This window comes from Lineus longissimus, chromosome 8 (genome assembly GCF_910592395.1).
Source record: "Lineus longissimus chromosome 8, tnLinLong1.2, whole genome shotgun sequence".
NCBI lineage: Eukaryota > Metazoa > Nemertea > Pilidiophora > Heteronemertea > Lineidae > Lineus > Lineus longissimus.
The window spans coordinates 20,014,684-20,026,940 of NC_088315.1; the positions used below are offsets into that span (position 1 = coordinate 20,014,684).

General features: G+C 46.7%; 1 protein-coding gene across 1 annotated transcript in view; it reads left to right on the forward strand.

The window, feature by feature from the left end:
• LOC135493018 (fibrocystin-L-like) overlaps nt 1–8,998 on the forward strand; it is a 37,635-nt gene extending 28,637 nt beyond the window's left edge. The window contains exons 40-51 of the mRNA XM_064779768.1: nt 232–414; nt 640–873; nt 1,405–1,662; nt 1,947–2,556; nt 2,938–3,173; nt 3,790–4,044; nt 4,337–5,193; nt 5,407–5,778; nt 6,086–6,476; nt 6,855–7,027; nt 7,430–7,547; nt 8,057–8,998. Coding sequence (XP_064635838.1) covers nt 232–414; nt 640–873; nt 1,405–1,662; nt 1,947–2,556; nt 2,938–3,173; nt 3,790–4,044; nt 4,337–5,193; nt 5,407–5,778; nt 6,086–6,476; nt 6,855–7,027; nt 7,430–7,547; nt 8,057–8,610 — 4,241 coding nt within the window. The 3' untranslated portion in view covers nt 8,611–8,998. The remainder of the gene's footprint in view (nt 1–231; nt 415–639; nt 874–1,404; nt 1,663–1,946; nt 2,557–2,937; nt 3,174–3,789; nt 4,045–4,336; nt 5,194–5,406; nt 5,779–6,085; nt 6,477–6,854; nt 7,028–7,429; nt 7,548–8,056) is intronic.
• The last annotated feature ends 3,259 nt before the right edge of the window (nt 8,999–12,257 follow it).

Below are 12,257 nucleotides of genomic sequence, written 5' to 3' on the forward strand. Positions count from 1 at the left end.
CAACTTAACATTCAATCAAGAAAGGAACAATCCCACCCTAACAGTAACTGACCCTAGCCTCTTGAGATGATGTACAACGACGAAAGCATATCCGTGACAACCTGATGTCGAAAAGTCGAAATGTACGTACATTGCTCTGACGGTAAGTGAACAACTAAATACACTCTTGATATTCAACTTGCAAAATCGTTTAACATCAACAAATTATCATCCTCTGTCGTCATTTTCCAGTCAAAGAAGTCACTTCCCCCGAGTTAGTGTCCAAGAACAAGACCTTCACAATGGCCGCAGAGGTTGGCCTCCTGAGTAGAAACGTCAAGGTGGTTGGTGAAGACTACAACACCATCAAACAAGATGCCTTCGGAGCTAGAGTTATCATGGGGACCTACTCCATGCTGGACCAGATATACAGAGGTAAGAAAGAAAGAACACGTTTGTCAAACACTGACATTTTAAAGATACAGTGCATTCGTAAAATGGACATGATGAAATCATGTATTACCTGTTAGTCGAAAAGTCACCATTCAAGTCTCTCACGATGTCATATCCTCTGAGTTATTATGCCATTCATAGATATGCGACGCAATCTGGTTTTCATCCTTCACCTGGATTCAGCCTCACCATTTAATTGCCTTGTAGGTTGGGCCCGAGTCAGCAATGTTGAGTTCTACAGGGGCGGTCAACTTGGATGGACAGACTCGTATGATCCACGCTATGCCCTTGTTTGGGTCGATACAGGAGACGTCATCCCCGCACGGCCATCTTTCGTCCGGGACTGCGCCTTCCATAATGGACTCGCGCCAGCTATCGGCGTGTTCGGATCCAATAAAATCCCGATTGAAAATAATGTCATTCATCATCCAGTAGGTTCAGGTACGTGGTCAAAGGGAGGCTATAGGCTGGGTGACAGATGGGCAAAATCAAATTGCAGGAAGTCACCAATTGGTGTCTCTGCCATCTCACAGTACATCAACACTATTCACACACGTGCAAGTTCAAGATTGTTCTATCCTTTCGACCTAAGTAGCAGTGGTGATAAAATGTGATTTGTTTCGATGTGCATATTTTATGACGTCATGAAACCGCTAGCAGCACCCAAATTGTAAATCAAATCGGTAACCAGTTGACCCGAGTAAGCTAAAGCACCTTACAGATGAGAGATTTTCGTTGCTGCGACTTTTGACCAAGATCGCATGTGACAAAAATCTTTCGTTTGCGGTGATGATCGCAGGTACCTGGCAAGAACGGCATGAATCGGTGATGGCTGCAAGCTGCGAATATCAAAACAAGCTACTACCGGTTTTACCCGCGGACGTGCAATCCTTTCGCAATGGTAATTATTGCTTGTTGCAGAGACAACAAATTGCTCGTTTGCAGTGTGTTTAAGTTATATATTGCTTGTAGGAATCATCGTGGAAGGCTCAGGCAACGAAATCCGTAACAACCTCGTCACCAACGTGGTCTGGAACGGCCATTACAATAATAGAGATGAGCCTTGGAATATCATGTATGATGCTGGGATCCAGGTTAACAATGTAGTTGATGTCGTCATGGAAGATAACGTGGTGGCCGGATCGGAAAGAGCTGGCTTTTCCATCAAGGGAGAGATATGCGATGATACTGTTGGATGGAAAAATAATGAGGCGCATTCTGTCCACTTAGGTAAGTACAGACACCATGAGGGTGGAGCTATAGGCCAATACCGAGGCACCTTAGGTTGAGATTTGAGGGAATTACAAGGGTTCTTTGGCGTGACAACAAATACCAACAATGGAGTAACGACTTCCATTCTATTTTGCTTCCTTATTTCGCACCAACCAAGCTATGGTTGTCTAACAATAACCAATGCGGCCAAAACGAGTAACTGGGCAAAATACACTGTAAACATTGGCACACTGCAACGAATGTAATTTAGTATTGACTCCAGGTTATATTTGTATCCTCAGGAACCCTCCAATTCCCTGGGGACGAGCAACCAGGTTGCTCCAAAATATCAGGATTCAGAATCTGGAGAGCTTTTGATTTCGGCATCTATTCCCAAACTGCGAGCAGTATGCTAATCAATGACGTCACGATGTCCGACAATGGCGTCGGTATCTACAACTACGTCTACGGCCCTGCTTCCAAAAGCCATATCTGCGAAGAAAAGACTGTTACGGTGCAGAACTCGGCAATTATTGGGGACAGTGGAACTTTTAGTTGCAGCGATGACCTTGATAGGACGACAAATAATTTCAAGAACAGCGGTCGTGGACGGTCGTATCGGATAGACGGCGGCATGACTGGAATTGGTTGGTACGGGCGCGCATCAGGCCCCAACACAGCCCCTTTGAAACCATTCTTGAAGGAGATGAATTACCCGGGACTTTGTGGGAAAATGACTGTCAGAGACACCCTCTTCTACGCGTTCAACGCAAACCGTTGCAGCCGCCGGAACTATGTCATTAGTACCACTCCAACATTTGAAGATAATCTACACCCTGTCTATTTTGAGAACGTACAAGTTGCCGATGTTGACGATGATAGTAAGGCTTTCTTCCACCATGCTTCCGTCAGGTAGGTCTTGTCGTATTTAAGTTGCTCCTAAAAAGTCTGCTGGTAAATAAGCCCTGCTGTCCATTTATACTCTTGAGTCTGAGAAAGCAATATGGAGGGAGCTAGGTGTCTTGCTCTAGGACATGAAACAGCGTTGATGCAACAAAGAGTCGAGCCCACGACCTCGTGATTATGAGCTTCGCACTCTGTGCCACTGATCTTCCCAATCCTTATATTTGCCCTTGCTGATGACTTTTGAACAATTAGCATAATTTTAGCATCACCGTTTGCAAAAATTGATTAGTGGCCTTATGGCTAAAGATCAACGGCGATAATTAGCTTAAAAATACAGTTTTTCCAATTTGTTTTTGGTAAATATTTTCAATAACTGTGTTATTTCAGTAAGGCAAACCCCGCCGATTGCGTTGACATGGTATGCGATGCCAAACAGAACTGCTTTATCGCCGACACCGATGGCTCCTTCCTGGGCGGTTCCCCCGGAACAATCGTGGCCCAGGCTGAGTATGAGTGGGACGGCGACGCCCGCAGGGGTGTGGGCGACTACAGGATCCCTAAAGTGGCACTGACAGACCCCCAGGGCAATAAACTTAATGTGAACGACGTCTGCCCAAACAAAGGTGCGTATTCGACGTTTTCAATCTTCTCGCTTCCTGTCTCTGATTCGTTCAGAATCCAACTGAACTATTTCAAATGGGCATTTATGGAAACCAACGCTATTGCCACTCTCTGTCATCACATAGGATGACGATGCTTTCATAAACTTGTATACCACCGAAAGTAAGAGAGGCTAAATGAAATTCCTTCTTACAAGTCTTGATTCATTCCGCTGGCTACGAAGGAGCCTCATAGAGATTAGGGTTGTGGTTAACACTGCTCGCATTCAATCGGATGATCCAGCGTGGTTTTCAAGGAACCATAACTCCTGGCTCTTCACCCGAGGTTCCTTGTGTGGATACCAGAGCTAGCAAGAGACACGTGATTAGCATACATGGACTCTACCTCTCGCGGCCAAAGAAGGAGTAACTAGGCCAATAAAAAAATTGGCCCCTAGCCCGAGTGGCACGTAAAAAACTCATCCCATCTTGGAGGAGGAATACTCACTGGAAAATAACAACCCTAAGTGCAGAACGAACGCTGAAGATCAAGAAGATGTCACTACCTTACCTCATTCCAAAACGCTGTAAGACAGTTTGCATCGTTTTACATTGATGATATCTGTCCCCACCATTTTAGGTATTGTTGGCACCAATGCGTGTACCTTCATGTCCACATGGCAAGCATACAAGTGTCAGAACTCTCTGAAGTACGCCCAGCTCATCATTGAGAACATGGACCATGACACTGAAGAGAGGCGACTGTCTCCCGTGGCGTTGATCAGCCCCAACGAGAAGTACGTGAACCTGCTGAACGGGCCACAAGACCATGGATGGTGCAATGGTTATACCTGCCAGAAGAGACTGTCGACATTCTGGGCAATGGTAGCACTCGGTAGGTTTTCTGTTCTCATTCAAAATAAGTATTCCATAAAAAGAAACAGAACGTAACATATGTACTCATTCAAATTGGATCATGCCGAAAATCCAAGATGGCCACCAAAATACAAAATTGTCGGTGCTAAAAAATGTTTACATTTAAGTTTCTATTCATTAGCTTTGCAAAAAGTGTTACTCTTCTTGGTCGAAATAGGCATTGAAAAGCTTGGTGTTGGACGAAATTTTGGTGACGACAACTTTTGAAAAACGGCCTGATAGCATTTGATGATCGTTATATTTTACTTCAGAGAAGGAATACCACATCTACTTCACAAGCACCAGCCCCGAGCATCTCCGGCTTCGTCTCCCCAATGTCGACACCACCGACTCAATCAAGCTGGCCGTCTATTACCGACTCCCACAAAGATTTGATGTCTACTACGAAGACGTGAGAGTCCCACCTCTGAACGAAGGACCCAACTCGAATGGCGACACTGTGCTCTTCCCGCCGACTGCCGGCGTGGATCCCACACCCTCACTCAGCGAAGGCCCAGGAGCGAATTACTTTGACCGAGATTACGACTTGCTATATTTCATCATGAAGGGAACTACCCACCTTGACATCAAGATGTCTTCAGTTCTTGTCATATCTTTCAATATGCCAGCAATGACAGTTGACGACTTTTTCGGAACGGAAATCGTCAACAACCTTGCCATATTCCTCGGGGTGCCAAAGTCTAAGATCAAATTCGTCAGCGCGGTCAACGCGAAGACAGGCAGTCGGCGCCGCCGAGCGACTGATGACGATATGACAGTGACATTTGAGGTTGGAGACGGGCCGACATCTGGTGTCAATGAAACGGTGTCGAATCCTACAACGAAGACAGAACTGGACGAAATGGCGGATAAAATCACTGACGCTGCTCAGCAGGAAACCTTAGGAGAGTCGCTCGGGACCAACGTGTCCAACACGGCCGTTTCTAGAGCAGCCCCATCCAGTGATTCTAGCGAATGGGGTGCTTTCGCCAACCAGACCTCTGATGATTCAAGTGGTACCACACTGATTGATGTTCCCTCGACCTTGGTTATCAGTCAGGATGTGGAGATCACATCTGAAGCCATCGTGTTCAGGAGACAACCATGGTTGCGGTTTAGAGATTCAGATGTGAGTGGTTTTTTTGTAAATCGAATCTACCTTTGTCACACGAGTGTGCACACATTAATACTACATTAGCACAGTACACTCGTAGGATGAACCAGTCCGACAAGGTTAAACCTTGACCACCCCTGATCTGATCAGTTTGACAACCCGTTCTCTGAAGACTTACACCGTGCCACGAAACGAAATTTATATCATCCAATTGTTGGTCTTTTTCAGGGCAATCTGTTAACCACCGTAGGTACGGACAGCACTTCGTGGGTTGTCAGCGCATCTATCCGGATGGGAACAGGTCATGCCGACGCAGTACTGACGGGGACAACCACCGCCACCTTCGTAGATGGCATCGCCAAGTTCACCGACCTAGCCATCACCCACCACGGCAAGGGATACATCCTTGACTTCAACCTGACATCACCAAGCCTTGCGGTGTTGAAAGCGGTCGCATCAAATCCGAAGGCCGTCCCAAAACGTAGCTTGAAGCTGGCGCTTCACTTGCCGCCCACAGATCTAAAGGAGGGCAAGACATTCGGCTTGAAGGTCAAGATTTCTGATAAGAAATCGCAAACACTTCCCGATATTACCTGGAGGGTTAGTAGAATTGAGATACGTTCTTTCAATTGTAGCAAGCTTCAGAATGATTCTTCGTAAGTCCTTTTGAGATTAATAGATAATGTAGGGGTTATAACTACAGGTAATCAGTTGAAAATGTGTCTTGAAAAGTTCCGAAGTCTTCAACGTGTTAAAGATTTAAACGTCCTAATTTAGGTGTAAGGGTGTAAAAACAATGCAGAACTTACGAAACCTGTGCATTTTTCCGAATAAACTGTCAACAAGATGGCGTCCGGATCCAAGCCAGTCAAAATGACGTGTGAATACTATTATCTGTGCCTTTCAGGGACACAACTGGACGGCGACTGTCAGGCTACACACTCCTGGAAAATACCAGGGCGAGTTGGTTGGCAACACGACGGGTTTTGTCGACGTGGCGAACAATGAGATCGACTTCTTTGAACTCTCCTTCACGAAGATGAGCAAATACATCCTGGACGTGGTCATGGAATCCTCGCCTCCTGGTTACTCCTACAAGGTAGTCTCGAGCAAGATCGACGTCAAGCCGCCAGGATTCCAGACGCCGTCAAAGGAATCGAAAAAAGGATGCAGGATGCGGTTTGCGGAAGACTACAGTGTAGTTAGTGGGAACGAAGCAGCTTTTGAGATGACCATGTACAACGAGTTGGCCACGAAATACACCACTGTTAGCTTTGATAGCTTCGCGTCTTCACAAGGTAAGTGGCAATGCAGCTTCTTAAAGGTCATTATAGAACCTTGGCTAATTTACAGTGTTAAGATCAAATACATCTGTTAGTTCTGGCCGAAGTGTATATGACATCCCCTGTTGCATGTCTGTAGCGCGTTTGGACAAATCTGTCTTGTGTTGTGGGTGTTGTAGATTGCAGATTGTGTATTGTGTATTGCCCGTGACACGGGACGTTATTTCCGAACGGAAATGTATATCTTTGACTTGGTATCCAGTTGAATTGATGAGCTTGTGTTGTAGAGGACTGTGAGGGTAGTGACTTGAATACGCGCTTCTTGTTTGAGATTGAATCACAACTAAATCCGCCCCTGGACTAAATCATTTCTGATCTATTGAATAATTTCAGGTAGTGTCATAGTGACGTTCAACGTGGAAGGAAGCTCGGCCGACACTGCTGACACCATTGCTGCGATCTATGCCGCACTTGACGCCGGTTACACCGTGGTCTTCAACGGCTATACCCTCAATGCGGACGGGACACTAGAGATTGACGGGGTGTCATACGGGGTCACAACTGACGTGAGTAAAGGTTTTGTCACTGCATGTATTGCAAGGTTCACCCAAAATAAATGAAAGGCACCAGATATAGGAAAAAAGAATTAACTGGAAGTTTATGCGCGTCGCAGCTTTCTTTGTAAACCAGTGGTCAGACTGTTGGTTTCCCGGTCTAAAGCAGGAATATGGGACATTTGACATTTGATAGGTCTGGTCATGCATTCGGCGCCGAACCAATCGCTGCCTGGTTGGCCGAAGCTAATCGAAAGTTCGAGATCACTTCTCGGGGAAAGTGGCTAAACGAGGAAAGGACGCGGAACTGGATAGGAACGCGAGTACACGCGCTGTAAAATGTGAATAAAGAGAGCCATAAGACTTGTTAATTCAAATGAAAGATTCTGATGTCTCTCTTCTCTTTCCTTCCAGACCAGCGGCGGCCTGTCCACCACGGAAATCATTATCATTGCGGTCGTCTGCTCCGTGGTCGTCCTCGCCATTCTTACCACTGTCCTCGTCGTCTCCTACATCAAGAACAAGAACAAGAGTGAGTACAGTTTAAAGGGACAACTATGGCCGGGATTGAGGTGGCATGGAGGATAATGTGCCCATTTACCACCATGCACCGCTATATGCAATCTCCAAGCCTTGCCATTGTTTACGTTTGCTGAGTAATACTAGCTCCGGAACAAATGCTGGCTATCCTCTCATTCGAAGATTGCACTATGTATTGTCACACTTATTGCTAAATTCATGTTTCTCGCTGCTGTTGCGAGGCGGTTTTGGACATGGTGTACGGATTATAGGCCTTACATTCCCATAAACTGCAGTGTTTTCAGCAGCTTAATTATTTTTCAAATTTTCAACGATGATCATCACAGTCCTGGAAACATGTTCCAATCGGCTCAAACGTGATTCCAACCTAAATGTACTTTAAAGAAATGCATCGTGCTTTGACCTTCAAAGTTCTGACAATGCTCAGGGAGAATAGCGATGGTGCTCATGCGGGACCCGGTGCATCGCATCAATCATTTTATTAACATTTCCCTCTTGCAGAAAAGAATGATCTTGAGAGAAAGGCCAGTACGGCAACTCCAGTGCAGTTCTTGAATGACAGAGTCTCCTCGGTCGAGAAGGAACAGATCTACTTGCAATGGCGCCTAAACTCTCCACCGGAAAAGCCCGCGGCGAGGAAATCGGAGAAATGGGAGAACACAATCTTGGTGCAGGACGCCTACGGCAGAGGAGCAGCCAAGCAGGAACCCATGATCGCTCTGCCGACTGAAAAGAGGGCGACACCTGTGAAGTTCATGACCATGGCCTGGGACAATCCTGCTATGGAATCGGATGATGATTATGACCGACCCATGACCGGTACAAGGAGTCCGAGTCTCCGACCCGGAACCGCCAGCAGTCTGAGGCGCACTTTGAACGGCATGAGCGCCAAGGTTCAGCCCAGCGATGATGACAGCTCTGATCTGGGCAGTCGGCCAGGGAGCACTAGGACTCTGGTGACGCCTCATATGAGCGCCCGGGGAACCAGTAGGGTCAGTGCCATCCAGCGGGACGGGGAGCTCCGGGCTTCCGGAAATGTTCCAGCAGTCGAATAGACTACATGTTTATATAGTGACTAGCCGAAACAGGTTTTTCAATCCTTTTGAAAGATAAAATAGGCCTACGAATGTCTTTGGAGTCAGTAGGTATTGTTCGACACTCGTTAATCGGCTTAGAGTATTTTAATGTTTCCAGTATAATTTTTGTCTGTGATATAAGAATTGGTATTGTTCATTAGAACTGCGCCTTGGGGGATTGTAAACATATCTGTGACTATGTTTTAATTTGTATTGATGCTCAGACAGACTGTGATAAAACAACACATGTATTTAGTGTAGTTTAGTATATTAAAACGGCATTAAGAAGTATATTTCAGTAAAGTTGGCGAACACGCAAGTGCGTGTTGTTATATACATGTACATGTTTAATAACCACAAATTTTCAAGCAACAATAAAATATTTTCAAATATGAATATAATTCTTTCACTCGAGCGATTTTTTTAAAAACTGAAGGGATTAGTAACAAGCATTGTTTGAAATGTCGGACCGAAAAAACGTAGTTGTTCTCAAACAGAAATTGAATTAGAAATGTCACACTCGCTCTGGAACAACGGGTATGGATGGAAGGCACCGCATCGTTAGCACACAAGCTCCGAGGTGGCACCACCTGACGGATTAGACTTGTCAATAAAACAACCTGGACGGACAAGAACAACTTAGACAGGACAGTCTTCCCCCTCACATCATCTAAAGACATAAACGTTTTGGCCTTATCAACCCATATGATGTTTTGTTTCATTATAAACCTTCATCACATAAACATGAACACCGGCCACGAACGTCACATTAGGACATGACAGTAGAGCTACTCATAACAATACCGGATCGGGTGTGGCGGCTCCAGCGCGCGCTGCCATGGTGAGAGGGTGTATCAGGCACAACCAGACCGAAACGGGCAGTGTCCCATCGTGAGAGAGTTGAGATAATCACAACCAGACCAACGCCAATCGGGCCACGCGGCTCCAACGCCACATGCTATAACAGCGAGACAAATGAGACAGTCACAACCTGGCCGAATCTGACCGGGCAGCTCCACTGTTTTGCCAAAATGGTGAAAGAGATAGGACAGTCGCATCCAGGCCAAATCGGACCTGGCAGCAGCTCCATGGCCACGGTCTTCGGCGGCAGACGGTGAAAGATGAGACAGTCGCAACCTGACTGAAAGGGACCTGGCAGCTCCACTGTTAACAGTAAATCTCGTTCACTAGCCAAAGGGCTAAGACGGTTGCATCCAGAACAAATCCGACCTTACAGCAGCTCCTCTGCTCAACCAGACCAATAGGGCCTTGCAGCTTTCTTCATCTTGTTGCCAAAAACGTCTTCGGAGATGGGATATCATCAAGCAATGAGATCGGGTCTGGCAGCTTTACTTGGTTGGCAACGGTGAGAGAGGTCGGACAGCCAGAGCCATACCAACTCAGCTTCTGGCAGCCCCACCTCACTGCTGCTGCACGCATGATAGAGACAAGAGACAGTCGCACTGAAACGGCTACCTGCAGCTCCACAGTGTGATGCTAAACAGTACAGGTGGTGGGGCAGTCACAACCAGTCGAGTGCGACAAAATGGAGCTGTTGGGCCCGATTCGGTATGGTTGTGACTGTCGCGTCTCTCTGACCGTATTGGCAGCTCAATCGAGGCTGCCAGGCTCGATTCGGCGCGTTCTGTTGATGGGACTGTCTCAACTCTCTGAACATTGTTTTACAAAAAGGTAGAGCACCCACACACGGCTTGGTCTGGTTAAAACTGTCTCATTTCTCTCGCCGCCAAACCCAATTCGATCCGGCTATTGGTACTGTACGTCTCAACTCTAAATCATCGTTTTTGCAACAAGGAGGTGCTAACCAGGCAAGCCCAACTCATTCTGGTGGTAGCTGTCTCCCGCTCTATCTCCGTTTTTTGCGAAGAGGTGATCAGATACCCAATGCTGTTGATGCCACATCTATTTCGGCATTTATTCGACACTGCAGGAGTTCGACACACCGTGAAGTTGATAGGCCCGATTGTGTATGGTTGTGACTGTCTCGTCTCCATCACCATTTTGGCAGCGTGGTGTAGCTGCGAGGCCAAAACATGTCTGGTGTGACTGTCTGTCTCATGTATATCACCATTTTGGAAGCGCCGTGGAGCTTATGAGGGGCCAGATTTTGTCTGGTTGCGACTGTCTCAATTGTGTAGTTAGGCCCAATACATTCGATCGGTAAGGTTGTGACTGTCACGTCACCAACTCTCTGCTGTTTTTGCAACACGATGAGTTGCCAGGCCTCGCTTGTGACTGTCTCGTCTCATTCACGTGATGTGACAAAATTCAGGCCGGAAAGGGAGGGCATGGCGCTTCTATCGTGTTGCGAAAATAATGAGGGCGATAGGACAGTCTCAACTAGGAGACCGAGTCGGGCAAAGCAGATAAGACGTGTAATTGTTAGAGAGATAATGAGACAGTCACGGCACGACCGAATCGGGCCTGGCACCTCCACCGGCTTGCCTCAAATGGTGAGGCTGATGGGACATCCTCAAGCCGTAAGAGTCTGGCAGCTTTACAGGTTTGCGAACGGTGAGACAGCCACAATACCGAAACCGCACCATGTTGACAGATAGAAGACCACACTAAATCCTCTACCAGCCATCTACAGCGATGTTAAAACGGCGGGTAAAAGTTGAGAGACTGTCACAACCTGTCCAGTAAGACAACGAGGACCTCCTCGGCCGGATTCAGTTCAGTCGTATTGTGAGTGTGTCTCATCTCGCCGGCTGTTTGGTAGTGTGGAGGTGCCAGACTCGATTGCGACTGTCTCGAAAGTATCTGACCTTTTTTGCAACATCAGTGCGTACAGGGGGGGACCCGGTGTAATGTTTTTGAGTGTTTCTGTTTTTGAGTGTTTCCCCTCATTGTTTGGGAACGCTCAAAAATAGATTGACGAGTTTTTCTGTGTATCCCCCCTATTGAAAAGTCATGGTCTCTCTAGCTGCCTATTGTTTGGAAACACTGAATTAACATGGGGAACAACCACAGATGTTCCACCGGGATACACCTTAGCCAGACTACTGGCGTTTCAGTCCGTGTGTTGTCCCAAACTGGACATCTCGACCCTCAATATATTGACATGTCTCAGCTTCCAAACAACAGAGACAATACCGCTGGAAGTTCAGTTATATTCTGAATGCATAAGTGATTATGTCATTCCACCACAACGGACATAGGACAGGCATTTCTCCAGGGAACACTGAAGACCCGTTACACACTGGGATACAAGATAGATTTTACCCAACTCCTGCGAAGACGGACTCCCGGGAGAGGTGTTGAAATCACATCCAAGTTGGTATTTGCCTGGCCAGGTGACAATTCCTGTTACATTGGCCGGACTAGAGGATTATCACCAGAGGGGGGTTCAGGGTTTCCTCCAGAGGGGGGCAAGGGGGCAGTTGCCCCCCCCCTAAATTGTCCAAAAACAGGCAAAATTTGTTGTTTTGACCAGGATTTTCTGCAAAATTATGGTTTTGCCCCCCCTTGAATTTATTTCTGGCAGAAACACTGGGGTTACCATCAAGACAGGTGGGATGGCCTTCATCACGTCTCCAAGTCCTGTCATCTAGCAGGACTTGGTAATCAGCGTCGAAAGGAGAGGAAGTGTTTCAGAATAGAAA